General features: G+C 40.2%; 1 protein-coding gene across 5 annotated transcripts in view; it reads right to left on the bottom strand.

Moving 5' to 3' along the window:
- CZH18orf25 (chromosome Z C18orf25 homolog) overlaps positions 1 to 23,268 on the bottom strand; it is a 61,557-nt gene that overhangs the window by 20,050 nt on the left and 18,239 nt on the right. For 2 of the 5 annotated variants that reach the window (XM_030469786.1, XM_030469784.1), the window contains exons 2-3: positions 14,375 to 15,191; positions 4,863 to 6,087 (exon numbers count right to left, since the gene is read on the bottom strand). In XM_030469786.1, coding sequence (XP_030325646.1) covers positions 5,633 to 6,087; positions 14,375 to 15,098 — 1,179 coding nt within the window. In that variant the 5' untranslated portion in view covers positions 15,099 to 15,191 and the 3' untranslated portion in view covers positions 4,863 to 5,632. The other 3 variants (XM_030469785.1, XM_030469783.1, XR_003989082.1) reach the window with 2 other exon arrangements.

The raw sequence follows: 23,268 nt of genomic DNA, 5'->3' as shown, positions 1-23,268 counted from the left end.
TGATAGCATTTATTTTCCCTGATGCCACCTAATGATTCATTAATTATGGAAGCACATATATTAGCCAGATCTCTTCCCCAGTTTCACTTGCAAAAGTGTATCAGGAAGGTTTTGGAAATCATCACACCCTACTCTGACATAGCTGTGACAGTTAAAATAAAGTATTCCCTATGTACATACAGCTTACATTAGGAAAAGGCAGGCAAACACACTCCCCTCCAGAAAACATCACATTTTTGCAAGTACAAACTGCATCTTCCCATGGAAGGACTAATACAGCATTGGTGCAAAACTTTTGATGGCCCAGACTAATCCCCTGGCTTGGCCAGCCTTTGAGATTTAACAGACCACTTCAATCACTTCTAACTCAATCAGCCTATTTTCCATGTGCCTTCATTTTGCTGATGTAACACTAAGAGACTAGTTAAATTTGTGAAAAAGTCCAATTTCTAGCTTTCTGTTTTGCAAGGTACTGTCCATCTCTATCAATCAGCCCGAATATTTTAGCTCATACAGTACAAACTACACAGTGCATTTGTTTTAATGCTCCCACGTGAAACTGCAGAGGTCAGCTTAAAAATATCTACTTAACTGGTCTGATTTACACACACCCATCAGGCAAAGATTCCCCTTAAAGTCAGCTGAAGGATTCTCTGACAAAAAAACCTGCAGAATAAGTTCAATTTCTAATGAGGTGAAACGCTGGCCCCACTGAAATTAGTAGAAATTTTCTACTGGTTTTTAATGAGGATTTAATCTCTTAATGCCCTTGAAACAGCACTTTGGGGGAAAAAAAAAATATTTACAGTATTTGGATATAAGAAGGGACAAAATACATTAACGAGACAAATCAGTGAAAAAAAATACATTTCAGTTTGGAAAATAACTGCTAAATATAATCTCATGTCATTGAAGTTAAGATTTGTCCTCCAAGTCTTAACGCTAGCAGCTCAGATAAAACAACCTAACAATCCTGCAAAAACACCAAAAGACACTGTGAACTTAAAAAAAATAGAGATGTCTATTTCTGCCTGAATTATTCTGTCCTAATACTATTAAAAATAACACTAAGGAGCAGTATATCTGAAAGGTTTAAGATTATTTTCCCTTTTTTTTTTTTCACCTGCTCAGTTATTTTTTACAACAGAAACACTGAATAAAGTTTCACTACCCTTTTTGAATTTCTGCTGTATATAATACATTTTTTTGCTTTCCTAAATAAAACCTGAAAATTCAGATGTTTTATCAGAAACATGTGAAGCAAAACCCCCAAATGCTCAGATAAAACAAGGTGTGAAGGGTGGGATTTTCTGCAGACCTCACTCGATAGAGGGAAGCAGCACAAATCCCTGGGGAAGAACTTGCAGCCTAAGCCTGCAAAAACACTGCACATTAAATCCCCTGGAAATGCCAAGGACTCCTACATAGGCTCCAATTCTAGGAGCAGATCCTTCAATTTTTCATTTAGTGAATCGTCAGTTTGTATTTAGTGACATTTAAATTAAATACTTATTTCTTTTGCACTTGCAAATAAAAAAGCTAACAAAGTAGCTGTGTTTTACATGCTACTAAATTGCAACTCTGCACTCACAGGGGTGTTCGATTACTCCCATGAAGAAACAGCTGCCGCATGGAAAACATATAATTCAATATTAAAAATGACAATATAGGAACTTGAATAGGCCAGTTGGGTTTAAACTGGCACCATCTTCCCTGGAATTACAACAGTCTGAACCAGCTGATCTGACTTGATGCATTTACTCTTTCAAATCGTAAGTAAAATTCTTTAAAGAAACTATGAGCTTTCTTTGCTCCACTCTTAAGTATAAAACCTGGGCAATTAAAGAAACTCTAAATTATAGTCTATGATTCTCCACCTCTGTGCAAAACTCCTGCTGATTTCTCCTCCACTTGTTAAATTTGGTGGGTTTGAAGTAATTTCTTGAGATATCAGCGTAAACACAGATTCAAAATGTAACTGGTTTTGAAGTAGTTTGTTGAGATGCGAGCATAAACATAGATTCAAAATATAACTCTGGGTTGGAAAGTTGAATAGTTTCCTTCTGATAATCTTAAAATAGTCTTAAATAAGGCCAGACTGCTTTAATGAAATATGGAAGAGATTAAAATTTATGTTAAAATTTCAGCTGAAGAAATTTTAACTCCCTGAAAGTTTCTAGTCAAAGCCCTTTGAAAATAAGAGGTTATAATGGAAATCATGAGAAACTCAACTGTGGCCATATAATATAGCAAAAATATTTCCAGGAGAAAAAATAAAATAAAATGTGAAATTACACATTAGGAATCTGCTTTCTCAGAGATGCCAAAGGCTGCCACTACACACATTTAAAATACAGACTAATCACTAGGATCTGAAGGTTGGTTTCTTCAGTGCTCTGCATGTTTCAAATTCATAGTACAAAGCAAGAAGAGAGATGCAGCCTGCCAAAACCTTCATCAGGTAGGTTATATTAAACCTGAAAAACAGAAAGGTGGGGTTCCCCTCTCAGTACTTAGAAGGAACACAGTTCTTCACATAGAGACTAAGCTAACAGACCAGATATTCAGCTGTGTAAATCAATGCACACTTTTCATCTTAGAGGAGCTGATGTATGACAGCTGAAGATCTGGCTCCAGTTTTGAGGCAAGTGAAAAGAGTGACTCAACTAAATCATATCTAACATTTACAAAACAATTTACAACCAATGGTCTTGCACGGGTGTTCTTCACACTAGGTAGCTTTTGTGGGGAAATTAAGTTAAAATTATATCTAAAACTAACTATTCCCTCAGTCTTCTGGGTAACTGGAGTAATTTTACCCTAGAAAAAGTACAGCTTTAAAGTCTGCATGCTCAACTGCTCTAATCCGCTTGTTCTTTCACATTCACAGCTGCTTGCAATTGAAAACAACAATTAACAGTAATGGATAAAAATGTTTGAAAGTTTTAAATTTTTGCCTGCAGTAACAAAATCCAAATTTTTATCTATTAATACACTGAATTATTTCAATTTTTTTTTTTTCAGATTACCTAACCAAGACATTGAAGATTGGCAGAATTTTCACTGGCTACATCCCTAACAAAATTATTACCCATTTACGAGACCCCTACACAAAGGTGTTTCAATCTGAGAGGCAAGTTCAGCTAATCTCCTGACACAATTTGTTTCTGAAATACCTGATTGCTCCATATATACTGTTTTATAAAAAAGGTTAAGGGCATGCTTACAGACGTATTGAGTTAAGTGACTCTTACACATTAAAAAAGAAACCAGTCACTGCAAAAAACTGCTTCTGCATGCATGGGAAGACTTGTAAAATCATCGTGCTTTAAAATACACTGCTCTTATTATCTGCATAAAGCATATGTGTGTGTGTATATATATATATAAAAAAACCTATGAACACCAGAAGGATATGATTTTTTTCAATATCAGCAAATAATCTTCCCTGAAGGTTCTTAAATTTTAAATGGACGAGGACAAGGTTATTGAATTACAAACAAACGTAAAATAACTCATTTAACTTCTACCTGAAATGCTCACAATTTCAGATGAGGGAGTTTTCTTAAAAGTTCACATCAAAATCTTTTGTGTCAAAATTATGCATGAAGGTGATCTGCAAAGAATTTATTCCAGTACTTAAAAGCTATCTCCTGGATAGTCTTTCAAACAGTTACTCTGAAAATAAAACAATTCTCTAACCACATTTTTTTTCCAAGAAGGCATCACATACTTAAAAAAAAAAAAAAGTAAGTCTGGGCCAAGAACAATGTTAAAACACCAGTGTTAGTATTATACTGATAACAAAAAGTATTTCTTAAGTTCCTGTTACAGGTTTGATCCAAAACCCCATATAAATTGATGGAAAAACTCCCACTGACTTCGGGGAGGGAGGGGAAAAAAAAAAAAAGATCAGACCTACAGAAGATACAGTGGTTACTTCCAACAGGAAGAAAAAGAATTACACTAAAATAATTAGAGGGGACGAAAAGTGACTGTGGTTTAAAAGGCAAAATAACAGAGCTAAAGTATTCTCTCTACTTAAACTATGTCTATGCAGACTTTCAATTTCCATTATTAGAACTTTGACTTAATTTGCATTAGAAACTTTTAGCAAGTTCTAACTGATGATAAATATACATTTTTGGTAGCTACAGAGAAGTTACTTCACATGAAGAAAGGCCTTAGTAGAGAGGTGACCAAAAAATCTCTGCGTGTACTGATAATAGTAAGAATTAAATAGAGATTTCTAATATATAGTTTAAATTAATCCTACTTTAAACATCACAGTTTCAAGCCTTTCCATTTAGAGTAACTGTAAGTATAAAAAAAATCCACACAATAGCACATTATTGTATTACTTAAATGAAACTAACGTTCTGGCACTCCCCATCACAAGTAAGAAATAATTTCAGTGGCATTTGAATGTGGTTCAGAAGAAGCTCGTGCTGTCTGACCCAGACCAGCAACCCATCCCTTCAGACCACCAGTGTTTACTAACACAGCTGTCAAGCCTTCGTTTAAATTCCTATGCCAAGGCTCAATCCATCCACTGGTGGCTGTTTATTTTAGGACTGACATGACTATTTTTATTCCAGCATGAAGGATGCAGCTCAATCATATATACAGAAGGAAGCAGCAGTGCCTTGTGTGCACAGGTCATGCATGCACATGTAGTTGGATGTGATTCATCTCACCAAACTTCAGCCAGAAGTTATCTATCCTAAACTGTTCATACGGGAGGTTTAGACAACTAATGGAAGAGGAAGACACTGCCAGGAGGTATCCTCTCTAGGTGCTTACCTCTTCCCATTGTCTCAGGAGATCCACCTAACTAGAGCCAACTAGACACCTAAAATTAGAGGAGATGACTTCCACCCAAACTGAACACACATACACATATATATATACACATATACACGTGCATACTTGTGCACACAGTATAAGACAGCTGCTTCCCTAAATGTGCCATGTGCAACACAGTAGTGACATTAATAAAAACTCTGGACAGAAGATGACCTACTAAATGGGAGACCAGAAAAAAAAAGCAAATCAGTTGTGCACATTTGTTATATATAGTTAAATCTTTAGGGTAACCTTATTTATTACTTCTGCTAAAAAGAGGAAGAAGAAAGAACTAATGTGTGACATTTTCAAGCTGCAAAACTTGGGAGTAAACAGATAGTTCAGGAAATGTTATAGGTCTGTACCTAGTCTGTTCTCTAGGGTACTTTACATCTTTAAATATAAAACTTATTTCCTTATATGAATGTTTTAACATGCAAAAAGAGCATCTGGATGAATACTCTGAATGCTCCTACTGTAGCAAACATTTTGGGGTAGCTAACAGGGATTCTAAGTTATATTTTCCCAAGTTTGGTCATGAAACTTAGGCTGGTTCCCCTCATACTTTAAAGTATGTTCATATGTGCATGCTGGCACATGCACGTGGGTATACCTGGGTTTTTTTAAACTACATATATATTCTCTACAAATTAAAAAGCAATTATACCATGGTAATAAAACCCCAAAGAGAAAAATCAAAACAAACATATATGAAGAGAAAAGCAAACCTTGTTTTAAGCATAATCCAAAGTAACATCAAGATTGCAAAGATCAGAATTTTTTAAGTTTATGATTGATTAAGATCAGGCTCTGCAATATTCCCGTTCTCTGAAAAGATTGGTGAAAAATTGTTATTAAAAGTCGCTGGAAACTCTATCATATCATCAACATTTTGATAGCCCACATAAGAATTGAATGACTGCTGTGGAAGTGCTTGGCTATCAGACATCTGTAGGAAAGCCCCTGACTGTGTGGTAGGGGGGATTCTTTGGCCAACTAGTTGAATTTTAGGTTCCCTGGGCTCCAGTTGTTGCTTGCTTTCTTCATCCGTGTCAAGACGGGTTAGCTTTTCTATCCACATGCGAAATTTCTCCTCTGTCTGCCTCTGCATCTCGGCAAAGCAGTTCATGGCCTCTTCCAGGACATTGCCTATGCAGTTCCTATCCCACACGGTGCCCCTGTCAAGCAATCCTGGAATTTCCCTGGTCGCTCCTCCAGATCCCCCAGCACGACTGAAGCCAGCTTTAAAGACATTGAGGCCATTTGATAAGACATCATTAAGTAAGAACATAAAACTGTTTATTAATGCATGTTAACTCAGGAAAACAACTTTTCTAATTGTGTCCCTTGGATATGACAACGGGGGTTGAATTAACAAATATTAACCGACAGTATTACTGTCAAAAATAATTCACATTTTCACACTTACTGAGGTTATAATGGAAATTTTGGCTTCGAAATTATTTTTATCCTAGAATTCTCAGAAAATCCTGTCACAAAGGCCTTTTTTTTCCCTACAAATACACCAAATTAGTCCGATTCCATTGCAATTTCCGTTTAGAATTCAACTGAAAGTGTCAAAACATTACACAGTAACATGTTTAATTCTGTTATGCTGAGATCCAAATACGATTAACTGAGAAACCTGAATAATTACGTGTTACTTTACTTACATACTTGAACCCTTTTATAATGGACTGTTAAACACGGACAAAATTGTACACAACAGAGATAAAGGCTGGTACAGCAACTGCAGCAGCTAAAGTAGCCAAGCCCAAAGCTCTTGGTCCACTTTTGGAGAACGCAATGAACACCAATGAAGAGAACACACAACAGAGACATGTATGAACATGAGAAGATACATGAATGCCATCCTAGCACACAAGGTGAAAGCAACCTCTGCTAGGTCTGACGGACACAGCTACATCACACGGGTGATGCCCACATGACACAACCTCACACCAACCAGAAGCATGCCCTTCATCACACGAGCCACTGGCTTTGTAGCATCTCTGGCATCAACTCTAGGCAAGGCAGAAAACCAGACAGGGCATAGTTGGAAGGAAATTGTTCTCCTTCCTTCTATCCATCAAAAAGATGGCTGAAATGACTGGCTTTGGGATTATCAGGAAGAACTTTAGGAGCAAGGAAAGAAGGCCACTCTCATTATCTTACTCTACATATCAGTAAGAAAAGGCAGTGGTATCTATATTTTTAAGTTTGGAGTTCATTCAGGAATCCTCTAGGAAGCAATAAAACCCCAAGAAAAAAATAGGCTCTGCACCTGTCTGAGGAGTAATAAACAATATGTGCATGCTGTCCAAACAAATAAATGTTTCCTAAGGTAATTCCGAAACAAGACAAGCACCACATTAAACTACACAAAGCAGCTGCAGAATCTGACAATTTAATATGTAAACGTGAAACTTGTGGGATCCTCTAGCTTCAGACAAATAGAAAATACCCTAAGAATGAGATATATCATTGTACAACCTAAGCAAATATTTACTAATAAAAACATAAGGCACTAAATCTTTATTGGGATTTCAGTGTGCACATGAAATTACAGTATTACTTACACAATACATTCTTTTTAGGAGCTATTTAAATGAGGTATATATAATTCCTTCGGTAACAGCTAAATAAAGCCCAGGATCATTCTCTCATTTCCAAGCAGTAGCAATGCTACCTGTTGGGGGTCAAAAACATTCTATTTTTAAACCCCTGCTTTTTAAGTCTTCTCTCCCATCTGTTTACCTATCAGGCAGGCTAGAAATTCAGCATTCAGGTCCTCTGCTCAAAAATACATTGCTTTATAGCAACTAATTTACATTCCTCCAATTACATTTTAACTAAAAGTAATTAAATAAAATGCTAATATTTTTCCTAAAATGTGGTTCTTTTTTTATATTAAATGTCTTTTTCCTCCCTGAAAAAACAACTTCTTTTGTTCATATACTCCTAGAGTTGAACATCCAACACAATTCTGGGGTTTTTTGTCTTTATTCAGGGATGTAATCCTAAGATCAAGTAACTACATGGCAACCTTTCTGATTTCCACAGGCTTATGATCAGACACATTTAAGTAATGTTGAGTAACTTTAAACTGCAATTTAAATAAAAACTATTGATGGTGATGTGTGATTCTTGCTAGCTCGGCTTTCAGTCACGAATGAACTAGCATGATGAAAGCTGACAAAACTGATTCGTAAACTTAAATAAACTATGCATTGAAATATATGTCACCCTGCAATACTATTTTTAAAAGGCATCGTTTATAGTATATCTAGAATTTACACTAGCAGCAAATCAATGTTTCAAATGCTTCCCTTGCAGTTCTCACAAAAAGTCTTATTCAATCTTTTCTTTACTGGTGGCCTTCATGGTCAGAAAGAAAAATCAACCCTAAAAATGCATTTTTGTTATATTAAAAATGCTAGCATTTATCTAATTGTTTCCTTTGCTATATATAAACTTACAGCTCTATAGTTTTTGAAGTTACGTGAAGATAAAAGGTGAAGTAATTGGCAATCTCAAAGGCGTCAGCATCCAAGAATCATATCTTTCAAAACAACACCTCCTGCAAAACAGCACCTAATACATACCCCAATGCTCTCTCTTTATGGGATCTTTGAAGTACTATCTAAAAAATAACCAAATCCAAAGTTAGTTAATTCAGGAAGTCTGACAACGTAACAATTTAAAATATGCCACATCTTCATTCTCATTAGCAATGGTGAATGATTCCTCTATCTCATTATGCTACCAACATTTCCAAATGAGTATCTTAATGCAAATCACTCTTAACAGATGTTTTTCAAAGATCATCCTCTTATGACATAAACACTATCTGCTGTTTCTTTAAGAAAGGTAAAATCCTTAATGCCAAGAGAGAGGCTCAAGATTGCTGGTCGATATTCAAGGATCACCTGCTACGTGCTCAAGAGTGTTGCATCCCGACTAGAAGAAAGTGCAGCAGGAGGGCCAGGAGACCTCCATGGATGGACAAGGAGCTGCTGAGGAAACTTAGAGGGAAAAAAGAAGCTTATAGAAGGTGGAAGCGAGGACAGGTGGCCTGGGAAAAACATAGAAGCATTGCCCGGGAAGCTAGGGACCACGTTACGAAAGCTAAGGCCCAGCTAGAATTAAGTTTGGCAAGGGATGTAAAAGATAACAGGAAAGAATTCTGTAGATACGTAGCAAATAAAAGACAGACTAGGGACAATGTGGGCCCTCTCCAGAAGCTATCAGGAGAACTGGCTACCATGGATTTGGAGAAGGCTGAGGTTCTTAATGACTTCTTTGCCTCCATCTTCACCAGCAAATGCCCTGACCACACCACGAAAGTCTTGGAAAGCAAATGCAGGGACTGTGAGAATGAAGACCTTAGGCCCACTGTAGGAGAGGATCAGGTTCGAGACCATCTTAAGAACCTGAACGTGCACAAGTCCATGAGACCTGATGAAATCCATCCACGGGTCCTGAAGGAGCTGGCGAATGAAGTTGCTAAACCACTGTCCATCATATTTGAAAAATCATGGCAGTCAGGTGAAGTTCCCGATGACAGGAAGAAGGGTAATATAACCCCCATTTTCAAGAAGGGGAAGGTGGAAGACCCGGGGAACTACAGACCAGTCAGTCTCACCTCTGTGCCTGGCAAAATCTTGGAGCAGATTCTCCTGGAAAGCGTGCTAAGCACATGAAAAACAATGAGGTGGTTGGTGACAGCCAACATGGCTTCACTAAGAGGAAATCCTGTTTTACCAATTTGGTGGCCTTCTATGATGGGGCTACGGAACTGATGGACAGGGGCAGAGCAGTTGACATCATCTACCTGGACTTGTGCAAAGCATTCGACGCTGTCCCACATGACATCCTTGTCTCTAAATTGGAGAGACATCAATTTGATAGATGGACCACTCGGTGGATAAAAAACTGTCTCGATGGCTGCACGCAAAGAGTTGTGGTAAATGGCTCGATGTCCAGTTGGAAAGCAGTAACGAGTGTTGTCCCTCAGGGATCAGTGTTGGGACCGGTCCTGTTCAACATCTTTGTCGGCGACATGGACAGTGGGATTGAGTGCGCCCTCAGCAAGTTTGCCGACGACACCAAGCTGTGTGGTTTGGTTGATACGCTGGAGGGAAGGGATGCCATCCAGAGGGACCTTGACACGCTTGTGAGGTGGGCCAATGCCAACCTTATGAAGTTTAATCAAGCCAAGTGTAAGGTCCTACACCTGGGTCGGGGCAATCCCAGGCACAGCTACAGGTTGGGTGAAGAAGAGATTCAGAGAAGCCCTGTGGAGAAGGACTTGGGGGTGTTGGTTGACGAGAAGCTTAACATGAGCCGGCAGTGTGTGCTCGCAGCCCAGAAAGCCAACCGTATCCTGGGCTGCATGAAAAGAAGCGTGACCAGCAGGTTGAAGGAGGTGATCCTCCCCCTCTACTCTGCTCTTGTGAGACCTCACTTGGAGTACTGCGTACAGTTCTGGTGTCCTCAACATAAAAAGGACATGGAGCTGTTGGAGCGAGTCCAGAGGAGGGCCACGAGGATGATAAGGGGGCTGGAGCACCTCCTGTGTGAAGACAGGCTGAGAGAGTTGGGGCTGTTCAGCCTGGAGAAGAGAAGGCTGCGTGGAGACCTCATAGCAGCCTTCCAGTATCTGAAGGGGGCCTATAAGGATGCTGGGGAAGGACTCTTCCTTAGGGACTGTAGTGGTAGGACAAGGAGTAATGGCTTCAAACTTAAACAGAGGAAGTTTAGATTAGATATAAGGAAGAAGTTCTTTACAGTGAGGGTGGTGAAGCACTGGAAAGGGTTGCCCAGGGAGGCTGTGGATGCTCCATCCCTGGCGGTGTTCAAGGCCAGGTTGGACAGAGCCTTGGACCACGTGTTTTAGGGCAAGGTGTCTCTGCCCATGGCAGGGGGGTTGGAACTAGATGATCTTAAGGTCCTTTCCAACCCTTACTATTCTATGATTCTATGATTAAAAGAAATTTCTCCTCATCTGCAATAATTCAAAAATCATGGCATTCCCTGAATTAATGAGACCAAGATTAGGGCTGCTCAGGTCAGTGAAAAGATTCTCAGTAGCACCCATGAAGTTTAGATTGAACCTGTATTTTCGGGTGTAAATTAACACCATATAATGCATTCAGAAAAACGTAACACACATTGTGCATAGCTCCTATTGAGCTCACAGTATTTGAAGTACCACCAGTAAGACCTCAATTCTTTTCTCTTCAATCTTTCTTGAGAAGACAGATAAGCCTGCCAGTATTTTAATCCACATCACATTTGAGTCCAGCAGGGAGAATTGACTCTATTACAAAACAGCTCAGTTCACAACTTCATGGCACTGTTATGTATTTCACTAGACATTTCCCTTACCTTACTAATTTAGACAAACGTATTTCAGAGCCAGTGATGCGGATAATTTGAGAAAAATAACTGCACTATTAAAATGGAAGAGGCTTAGTTACACAACAGGAACGATTATGGTGTTCTCAAATGCAGCACTTTAATTTTCAGACCACACACAAGCCAACTGTCTCCTATAACTGACCATGTGTGCAGTTGTGTTCCGCACCATACCTTGAAACCCCTGTGAGTGGTCTGTGCCACTTTCAGCAATGAATGTGGTCTTAATGAAGCTACAAATGAGAGCCTGATTAAGTCATAAGAGAGTTTAGATATTAGGAAAAATTTCTTCACGAAAAGGGTGATCAGGCATTGGAACAGGCTGCCCAGGGAAGTGGTGGAATCACTGTCCTTGGAAGTGTTCAAAAACCGTGTAGATGAGGCCCTTAGTGACATGGTTTAGTGGTGGCCTTGGCAGTGCTGGGTTAAAGGTTGGACTTGATGATCTTAAAGGTCTTTTCCAACCTAGCTGATTCTGTGATTCTGTGATTCTATAACATTATGTGAGTCGACAGAAAGTTAAGAGCCAGAGTATGCAGACATAACCTCCATACATGAAGGCCACATTAACTGTCACTAAAAGTTTTTGAGCATCTCTGTTGGCAAAGCTATTATTCAGACAACAGACATTTGAAAATCAGCAATGAAACAATAACCAACCAAAACTACAACCAAAATGTCCAAATACAGGAAGACTAAGAGGAACACAGCCTACCTGTAAAACTCCTCTGCATCAATGCATACAGACCTTTTCCAAAAGTAAAGGTAAAAGTTTTTTCATGCTTATGTCCCTCTGACAGGCACATTCTAGTTTCTTAACATTAAAGTTCAAGCATCAAGATAACCCGTTTAGCTTCTGACTGTCTGCAGAGTACACTCACGGCCTGAATTTCCAGTAATGCTTTTTGATATCCTGTATTATTTTCTAAGTACATGCTCATTCCCTAAATTTTGAGGATATTCACAGTGTAATGCTAAGTGCACTAAAGTGGCTTCCAAGTAAAAAAAAAAAAAAAAAAAAAGATAATTCAACTTAAGCTCTTTGCCAGTTCCAAGAAGAGGGATCACAGATGGCATGTGAACCTACCACTGCGACCGAGCACTGAGAGTCCTTCTCAGCCTAACAGCTCTACTGCACCTGTTAAGACCACAACGTTTCATTAACCCACAAGTAGCACAGGATGCATTTTTGGCCAACCTTGTCCTTATCTCTACAGAGACTACTTTTCTCTTGTACTTGGAGACTGTTTCCCACAAACCAAAGTCAGTTCTATTTAAAGGAAAACCGCAACGCGGCAGGTACACATTGCCCCTAAGTCCGAAATGACTGCTCAGAAGTTTTAATATCTTAAATGTAGTTTGGTATCAAGCACTCCCACATCTTGCTTTGCAGGTAAACTGGGGCCTTGGTATCATCACCACTGAATAAACAAGTTTGTTAGTGCACTGGCACCTTTTCACTGAAAGCATCTCACGGTTAAGACCGAGAGCTCTAAACACAGAAGAGCCTTAGTGACACTGAAAAAGCACCCTAGAGTGGTTTCAGGTCCATGCAATAGAAGTCAAAAATCTAAGGAGATCTGAAAATACCATGTGGTGCCTTTCCAGGTCACAAGGTATTTCTATAACTTAAAAAAATAATATAACCTGGGGGATTTATTGTGTATGGTTTGGGTTTTTTAAGGGCTGGGGAGGAACCTGTCCCAAAACTAAATGAAATAAGTCTTGTTTGACAGGCTTCAAACCAGGCTTTAATTACACAGCAAAGTATAAATATAGTAAACAAAAAGGCACAAAACTAAGAAAGCTGTAAGTTTAACTACTAAAATTATTTTTACCAATTTAGATCTCTATTAGAAGTTTACTACACAATAATTATAGGAGGACTATGCCTTTCCCAGACTTTCTAATAATAAACAATAACTTCCTTTGTGCAACCTGCTTCCTAGCAGTATGTGGGAAAAATGCCACTTCTCATGGTGCCAGAACCATACACCATAAACAAGTCAGTTAAAACACAGTTATCTGTAAAATCTGCTGCAAATATTTTAAATAATTCATCTAGCAAACATTCATTCAGCAACTTACGACTAATTATTGCCATTTTCTTTTAAATGTTCTAGCCCTATGTAAGCTGATATTTATCTCAAAAAAACCTTAAAACTTCTAGCACAAGTGGCAAAAAGGCATGTAACCCAGTAAAAATTGGCAAGCCAAAAAGTTTCTTTTTATGTGATTTTATTTTTGATTGCCATATGATATGGTTCTATGGTATAATATGCTGCAAGAATAATTCACACAAGCTCCTGTCCATGGCACTTGAGCTAATAACAGACTCAGCAGACAAAAAAGGATTCATCTTTCTTTTGCTAACAGAGTCATGAGAAGGCCCCTGTAACTTGCTGCCTCCAATCTTAAAACGGATGTGTCAGAAATAAAACTTTCTACAGACATTAATGATCCTATGTCAAAGGAAAATAGTAACAGCTTTGTCTCAAATGTTAAAAATTTGGGGGTGGATATAGCTTGGGTACCTGCATAAACAAACTCATGTTTATCTCCTAAAATAAGTGACCAGCTGTGATCTACAAGAATTTAAAGTAAGGGTAAGTAAGTTTGTCATGCACTAAAATGTAGAACTGAAAGCAATGGCAAGTGCAATAGTGAACAGGGCCTTACTGTGACACAGCAAGAGGTGTGCCATGTTATTTCTAATACAGCTGCTGAGCTGTGGTCTTAATATATTAAAGCAAAGCTGGCCACTTATCTTAAGAATGTATTTACTAGATTATCACCATCTAAAGGGATTTGACAGCACTGATAGGAGTCCATAGAGGCTTACAAAGGAAAAGATCTGAAAATTCCAGAATTCAAAGATAGTCTTTCCTGCAATTTACCATTCCTATGCTTTGCTGGAGTGCAAAAGTGCACTGAAACCTCAGAACAGATTTTATAATTTGCCCATGTCTTGTTAATATACTGCAGTCTTCAAATTTACACAGAGCTGCAGTTCTCCTGGTTTTTCTCAAGTGTCACTCATCTAGCTTAGCATGACAGCTGAGAAACGATGGCAGATGCGTTACAGTTCAGTTTAAAAAACATCCTCTACCTGGTATCTCTGCAGTGATTGTCTTGCTGCTCCCTGAAACCTCTTCATCATCCTCTGATGAGCTCGTGCTCGAGTCACACGTCAGGTCACTATCACTGGTACTGCTGTCCTGCAGCAGGTTGTACTTCTTGCGAGCAGCTGCCTCCCGTTTCTGTCTCAAGAGCCGGATTCTTTCTTTGTGCTTTTGGCTTCGATGACCTTTTACCTTGGTAACTCGACCATTCTGCTTATCACTAGACTGTCGATTTTTCTTGGCAGCCATTGTTGAAGTTTCACTTTCGGACCTAGATCGCCTGGATTTCCTCCCAACTGCAGCCCCAGACGCTGCAGAAGCGTCTTCCTCTACAACAGCTTCAGCCTGACAGGGCTCATTCTCTTCTGTGGAAGACAATGTATCTGAGTCAGCCAAATGCCCACTGGAAGAAGGGGAAAGCATGCAGTGATTAGAAGAGTCACTCTCATAAAATCGACCACCCGTTGGCTTATCGCTCTCTGTAGATGCCAGCTGAGACTCTGAGGAGTCTCGCCTCAGTTCCATAAGTAAGCAAGGCATTGAGGAGAGCACCGCAGAGTCTGCTGCAGCGGATACGTTGTCTTTCTGAGTGTGTGTCTCGAGTTCTATAGGTCCGTCTTCATCAGGAGCAGTTTCTTGCTTCTCAGAAGTCTTTGGTGGAACTTCTGAATCAACAAGTTCTTCTGCTTTTCCCACCGCCTCCATCTTCATGTCAGAACACCAAGGTCCTCCTGGTCTCAAAGCATGGAGCACATGGTCTGGAAGACTGGGTGAAGTGGAGATGAACTTCAGCAATGCAGCAGCCTGCACAAGAACACAACAGTAAGAGTAATTTACCCAAATAACTCACTCAGTCCTGCTCTTTACAGTATTACCTAAACAACTCAGGGCTTTCAATTACAGTTCAGATCAGTACTGTACTGGTTTTCTTCATTTACTTCTTCCTAGTGGACTCATCCTCTTACACATCCATGAAAGACGGTACTGGAATCACTTTACTAGAATAATCAGAACAGATCTAAAAATAACAAAAATATTTCTAAACTCTCACTTTATAAAACATAAATCAATGTATTGTAAGCAACAGATGCCAAACCTCTTTAACTAGAACATATTTTTCAATGGAGAAGCTCTCTACAGACAGATAGGAGTGGCCTCATGCTCGCAGGGCCTTGTCCTCATGGGGGACATCAACCATCCTGATATCTGTTGGAGGGATGGTACGGCCCGGCACAAGCAATCCAGGAGGTTCCTCGATTGCGTGGAAGACAATGTCCTCTTTCAAGTAATGGAGGAACCAACAAGGAGAGGTGCCATGCTCGACCTCGTGCTCACCAACAGGGAGGGACTGGTTGGAAATGTGACGCTCCAGGGCAGCCTTGGCTGTAGTGATCATGAGATGGTCAAGTTCAAGATCCTCAGGACAGTGAGAAGAGCATGTAGCAAGCTCACTGCCCTGGACTTCAAGAGAGTAGACTTTGGCCTCTTCAGGAACCTGCTTAGTAAGGTTCCATGGGATATAGCCCTAGAGGACAGGGGGGCCCAAGACATTGATATTCAAGGATCACCTGCCACAAGCTCAGGAGTGTTGCACCCCAACTAGAAGGAAATGCTAGAAGGAAATGCAGCAGGAGGGCCAGGAGACCTCCATGGATGGATAAGGAGCTGCTGAGGAAAGTTAGAGGGAAGAAAGAAGCTTACAAAAAGTGGAAGCGAGGACAGGTGGCCTGGGAAGAATACAGGAACGTTGTCCGGGAAGCTAGGGACCAGTTACAATTAAATCTGGCAAGGGATGTGAAAGGTAACAGGAAGAGCTTCTATAGGTACGTAGCAAATAAAAGACAGACTAGGGACAATGTGAGTCCTCTCGGGAAGTTATCAGGAGAACTGGCTACCATGGATTTGGAGAAAGCTGAGGTTCTTAATGACTTCTTTGCCTCAGTCTTCACTGGCAAATGCTCTGACCACATCGCCCAAGTCTTGGAAGGCAGCTGCAGGGACTGTGAGAATGAAGACCTTAGGCCCACTGTAGGAGAGGATCAGGTTCTTAAGAACCATCTTAAGAACCTGAACGTGCACAAGTCCATGGGAACTGATGAAATCCATCCACGGGTCCTGAAGGAGCTGGCGAATGAAGTTGCTAAACCACTGTCCATCATATTTGAAAAATCATGGCAGTCAGGTGAAGTTCCCGATGACAGGAAGAAGGGTAATATAACCCCCATTTTCAAGAAGGGGAAGGTGGAAGACCCAGGGAACTACAGACCAGTCAGTCTCACCTCTGTGCCTGGTAAAATCTTGGAGCAGATTCTCCTGGAAAGCGTGCTAAGCACATGAAAAACAATGAGGTGGCTGGTGACAGCCAACATGGCTTCACTAAGAGGAAATCCTGTTTTACCAATTTGGTGGCCTTCTATGATGGGGCTACGGAACTGATGGACAGGGGCAGAGCAGTTGACATCATCTACCTGGACTTGTGCAAAGCATTCGACACTGTCCCGCATGACATCCTTGTCTCTAAATTGGAGAGACATCAATTTGATAGATGGACCACTCAGTGGATGAAGAACTGGCTTGATGGCTGCATGCAAAGAGTTGTGGTAAACGGCTCAATGTCCAGTTGGAAAGCAGTAACGAGTGGTGTCCCTCAGGGATCGGTGTTGGGACCGGTCCTGTTCAACATCTTTGTCGGCGACATGGACAGTGGGATTGAGTGCGCCCTCAGCAAGTTTGCCGACGACACCAAGCCGTGTGGTTTGGTTGATAGGCTGGAGGGAAGGGATGCCATCCAGAGGGACCTTGACACGCTTGTGAGGTGGGCCGATGCCAACCGTATGAAGTTTAACCAAGCCAAGTGTAAGGTCCTACACCTCGGTCGGGGCAATCCCAGGCACAGCTACAGGTTGGGCGGAGAAGAGATTCAGAGCAGCCCTGTGGAGAAGGACTTGGGGGTGTTGGTTGATGAGAAACTTAAGATGAGCCAGCAGTGTGCGCTCACAGTCCAGAAAGCCAACCATATCCTGGGCTGCATCAAAAAAACTGTGACCAGCAGGTCGAAGGAGGTGATCCTGCCCCTCTACTCTGCTCTTGTGAGACCTCACTTGGAGTATTGTGTACAGTTCTGGTGTCCTCAACATAAAAAGGACATGGAGCTGTTGGAGCAAGTACAGAGGAGGGCCATGAGGATGGTAACTGGGCTAGAGCACCTCCCATATGAAGACAGGCTGAGGAAGTTGGGGCTGTTCAGCTTAGAGAAGAGAAGGCTGCGTGGGGACCACATAGCAGCTTCCAGTATCTGAAGGGGGCCTATAAGGATGCTGCGGAGGGATTCTTTATTAGGGACTGTAGTGGTGAGACAAGGGGTAATGGGTTCAAACTTAAACAGGGGAAGTTTAGATTAGATATAAGGAAGAACTTCTTGACTGTGAGGGTGGTGAGGCACTGGAATGGGTTGCTCAAGGAAGCTGTGAATGCTCCATTCCTGGCAATGTTCAAGGCCAGGTTGGACAGAGCCTTGGGCAACATGGTTTAGTGCTACGTGTCCCTGCCCATGGCAGGGGGGTTGGAACTAGATCATCTTAAGGTCTCTTCCAACCCTAACTATTCTATGATTCTGTGATTGTAGCCCTTATGAACAATGCCAGCCTGAAAATTCCCAGACTTGGTAGTCATCTACCTCAACAGACCAAACTATAGTTCAGTTTCTGTATCTATGAGAAAACTGCTTTCCGTTGACAGGACCTCACCCTTATAAAATTACAACAGTTTTATGGTAATTTGCAAATTTAAAGTGCTAACATGCTACAGGAGAAATCGGGTCACTCTAGCAGAAACCAAGCAGCTGCTGCACATTACACAGCAAGACTACAAACACTTCCTCTCCCAGTCGAACTGCTCTGCCAGTAGATCTTATATACTAAAGACATATTTACAACAAGGGCCGTGAACGGACACTAAACTGTCAGAGACACGGGGTTTATGACACCTACAGGCAATGTCTTCAGAAGCGTTAGCTATGTGTTACACAGATTTGCTGTCAGTACACAATCATCATGCTGTTGAGTCACACAGAGACTTTGGAAGAGTATCTAATATTCAAGTGCTCCTTGAGTGTCTCCCATACAAGTCCTGGTTACATGAGAACCTACAGGCTGACCTAGTTTCCCTCAAATCTGCCAGGAAAGCAGCATCAAATAGTATGGGCTGCAAGCAAGAAACAGTGTCCACCTACACCAGTATCTTAGATTGTACTTCAAGTTATTATTCAATAAATTGCATTGCTTCATTGTAAATGCAAAACCCAAGTTATATATCTGACTGGTAACTTGCACATTACCAACCCACAATCACCTGCAGCAACTTCAGGGAACTTTTGTTTTAGAGATCAATAGCTATCATTTTAGCTTTGTTAATCACACTTTGCCTTCCACCTACATTTTCCCTTAGAATTTAACACAGAATAAAGACCTTTCATTACCACATTTGCTTACAAATGAATGGTACGGAACAAATCGTTCTTGGGTCTAGAAGTACAGTAAATGATAAATTTATGGCACTTAAAAAAAATTGTAGACAAGAAAAAGCAGCAGTTAGATTTAATCTACTGTCTTCTGCAGACCAGGGCAATTAGTACTTGAGCAGCCTGAGAAAGCATCAATGGTTCAGAGAAAGATTCTTTTGTACTCTGACAATCCTTCTCCATTTTCCAGATCCATCCCAAACTGCCTGTAACTGTATGTACGTAATTGCATGCTGCTTCCCCTCCATCTGCAGTATGGAATAAGGCTACCTCCCTGCTTCTAAAAGGTGCTGTGAAAAGTTCAGTGTCGTCCTCTCTGCCCTAACCCACTTTTAAAACTTCATTTTCAAAGAATACTAAAATAGAGTTCGTGCCTCCTTCAGGCTAATGAATGAAATGCTGTACGGGGCAAGGGAATTCTGAAAATATTTATGGGAGAGAAAACAGCAGTTAAGGAAAGAAAGCTTAGTTAATACCAGACAACACAAGAAAGATAGAGATGACAACCCTAAGTCTGCTAAAGGGGAGGGGAGGGGAAAAATAACCAACCCAAACAAACAGTAAACCCAGCATTTTACTTCACAAAAATAGGATCAAATACATACTATAAAATATAGGAACATTTAAAGAAAAATATTTGCTCATACTTGCGCTGAGTATAACTCTCTTGAAAGCAGCTTAAAAGAATTTCTGGATAAGGTAATTTAATCTAGGCAATAAACATCACATAATAACCAGTTTATTTCCAAGGCCACGGCACAGCAGGAACAAACCCAAATGATGAATATACATGTTCTGAGACATACCTGCATCCCAATGCTGTAATAAAATCAGTATTTCTACATATTTTTCATCCACAAATCTACATTATCAAATCATTTTCCTACTATACAGGTAAGTAAAACACAGGTTTGATGACTGAATGAATGGCCAAGAGTTATACACAGCAGGGTATGTATTGTACCTGCTCGTGAAACTCGCAGCTTTGCGCTGGTCTTGCACTTTGAAAAGAAATACGAGTTTTGAAATGTACATGCAAGGAAACATTTGGTTGCTCAAACACATACCAGGAGATATTAGCCTGGCCAAAAGAAATGTACTTAAACATTCATACTAATAACTGCAGAATAGCTGCTGCACTATTCATCCTTTTAGCCTAGGGAACACAAAGAACAGAGCTTGACACAAAGCTGAAGGACAGCCAAAGTGAACTAAAGACTCTTTCTTCACAAACGTCCTACTTGGGAATATCATCTACCTCACTGCTCCCAAAGGGACTATAAGGACACCTGTACTTGCCTTTCCATCTCTCTGGCCTATCAGCCAGAGAAAAATATTTTCATCTATGTGTTGCCACCTTGATGACAGTCTAATTACAATGACTTGAGGACATTTCTTTCTTATGAATAGGATCTCTACTTAGTTGCCAAGTGGAAGGTGTCCCTGCCTGTGGCAGGAGGTTGGAACTGGATTAGCTTTAAGGTCCCTTCCAACCCAAACCAGGCTGTGATCCTGTGATTTAACTAGTCAAACCACACTGGTTTGAACCCTCACGCAATGATCAGTGAATTACATTTTCAGTAAGAAAGGCAGCACAGGGACTAATAACTTCACAGAAGTTTATCTGGTCAACATTGACGTGCATTTCAGTGCGTATGAAAAAAATACTTGCTCTGATGACATTTGTGCTTTCCAGGTCCCTTAAATTGGCTACTTAAATGTCAATAATTCAAGTGTTAATATATATATATATAAAAGAACTTCATATTCATCTCAGTGGAAAAAAAGTCTATCATGACTCAAACAGACTTTGCTGCAGGGAAGAACACAAGACAGTTCAGGGGAAAATGTGTATGCCAAGGAAAGCTTTGTCTCAAAGAATGAAAATATATTTCTTTAGTTCTATTTGGGAAATTTATAGATCAGAAAGAGGAAGAGAATATACTGAAAAACTCCCATTCCTTTCTTGCCACTCACTTTTCTAGTAATAGCGCTAGAAAACGTAATCTCAAGGTGATGCTAGAGAAAGACCATTTTTTTTACTTAAATGAGAACATAGCACTGAAAAATAAATTGTGATGCTTACAGACACAGACGGGATACTTAATGAGACATTGCTCAGAAATGTCATTCTCCTTTTTCTGATGCACAGATACTGCACTGGTGATTTTAAAAAGCAATTCTGTAAAAACTTCTGTGCTAGAATTTTCCAACAGAAATTATTTTATTTTCCAGATGCACACAGAACACACCAGTACAGATAAACCATTAAATATCTATCTGTTCCATTACCTGAGAAGTATTTTCACATCGTGGACTCATTTGTATAGGCAAACAATTTGTAAACTATGAAACGTGCACTTCAGTGAAACAATCCAGAAGGATTTTGAAGGTCAGATCAGCAGAGTGGCTCAGCCAGTCTAAAAGAATGCTGCCAATAACAGGAATGAGTTTTACCCCCTACTCTTTTACCACCCAGTCCTGACCGCAGAGTCTTATTTCCCTCATTTGCAACAGAACTGGCTCATCCTCTCGTGGGTAGATTCACTTCACTAAGCCAGCAGAAAACAAAACCACTCTGGCAGGCAGGAGTGAAGAAAGGGCAAGCACAAACCATCCCTTCAGAAAAAAACAAATCTGGTTAAAAACTAGCTGCTGTTTGGTCTCATCACACCTTGAGCTCACAGGTTCCAACTAAACACAGGAGAGGGTACTGAGTGTTTCTTTCACAGCATTCTTTGCTCTGAGAAGAGATTATTGAAGATAAAAAATGATTAAAACGCAAAAAGCTAAATTCAAACAGCGGTGTTAGCAGCTTCCAAAAGAACAGCTATCATGTAATGTATGTTATTAAGGAATATATACTACTGCACAAAAGAGTTATACTGAAGATGGCATTCATGCCCTTTACCAATCAGTAACTGGCACTCATACATCCTTCATACTTTTGTTTGGTTTGCTCTCAGTCAATGTTCTTCTTTATAATTGTACATCCTGCAATGTCAGAAGCAAATGAGTTTCACCGAAACAAATGATAAGGCCTGAAATACTTATTATTAACACCCTGACACCCTAACCTTAAGTGTACACTCTCATTTTAGGTGTTATTGGACTGATAAAGAATGCCTAGCTTATACGAAGCAAACCAGCTCTTTTTCTCAGCAACTCTGTATATGACAGATTCTCACATCAATAGTACTCAGCTTTTCATAGCAGCTTGCTGTTAGAAGTCACTTTAGTTCATTACTGACATATTTCCTCTTATTCAGAGTCCAACAGACCACTTCTTTCCCCTGCTTAGCACCTTATCACCCTCCTATGCCAGTTCTAGCAATTGTTTAAAAAAAAAGAAAAAAAAAAGAGCAGAACATTGTCATTTAATGCCATTTTAGTTAGCACTGAAAGAAAACAGTTTGAGGTTAGAGCAGCCTACCTCCTCACACCATTAGCCACGTGTTCGTAAGCTGTAATTTGAAAAAATGAGACACTGTAGCTACATTTTTGCAGAAAATAACATCAAATATGTTCTTTCAGGTTTTGTGACTGAGAAGTTAAAACTGCAGTGCCGCATAGGAGTTACTTGTTCAGAATTGAGTTCCTTCCAGAGCATCTACGGCACTTTACAGCTCCAGTGTCACAGTGTCAGAATTTTCATCTAAATTTAAATGTGTTTTGGTATTTATATGGAACTAAAGACTAGAGTGGCACACATTTACATAAACAATTATTTCCATCCCCAGTGATTACATTACCTCACATATACCCAACATAACTGATGATGAAATAAATCAAGAGGTGTGAGAGAGGTAATGACAAATGTATACAACTGAGGCTAATAAAATTACGTAAAACAACAGACTTTTTAAAAAAATACACTCAGACAAGCTCATCAAGAACTCTGAATCATGCACTTGACAGACTGTGTCTAAGGATGGTGGGTTGGGAAAGGACTAAACCAACACATGACCTTGGTACTGAAGAGTTGGCCATAATGCACAAGTCTACTTCATAATACAGGAGAAACCTTTGGCAAAGACCAAAGTTATCACAGAATCATAGAATCATAGAATGGTTTGAGTTGGAAAGGACCTTAAGATCATCCAGTCCCAATCACCTGCCATGGGCAGGGACACCTTCCACTAGAGCACATTGATCCAAGCCCCATCCAACCTGACCTTGAACAGTGCCAGGGATGGGGCAGCCACAGCTTCTCTGGGCACCCTGTGCCACCGCCTCACCACCCTCACAGTAAAGAACTTCTTCCTTATATCCAACCTGAACTTCCCCTGTTTAATTTTGAACCCATCACCCCTTGTCCTACAGTCCCTGATGAAGAGTCCCTCCTCAGTATCTGTGTCGGCC

This window comes from Strigops habroptila, chromosome Z (genome assembly GCF_004027225.2).
Source record: "Strigops habroptila isolate Jane chromosome Z, bStrHab1.2.pri, whole genome shotgun sequence".
NCBI classification, from domain to species: domain Eukaryota; kingdom Metazoa; phylum Chordata; class Aves; order Psittaciformes; family Psittacidae; genus Strigops; species Strigops habroptila.
The sequence above is the reverse complement of the archived record's forward strand: the minus strand, read 5'-3'. Positions and strand labels throughout refer to the sequence as shown.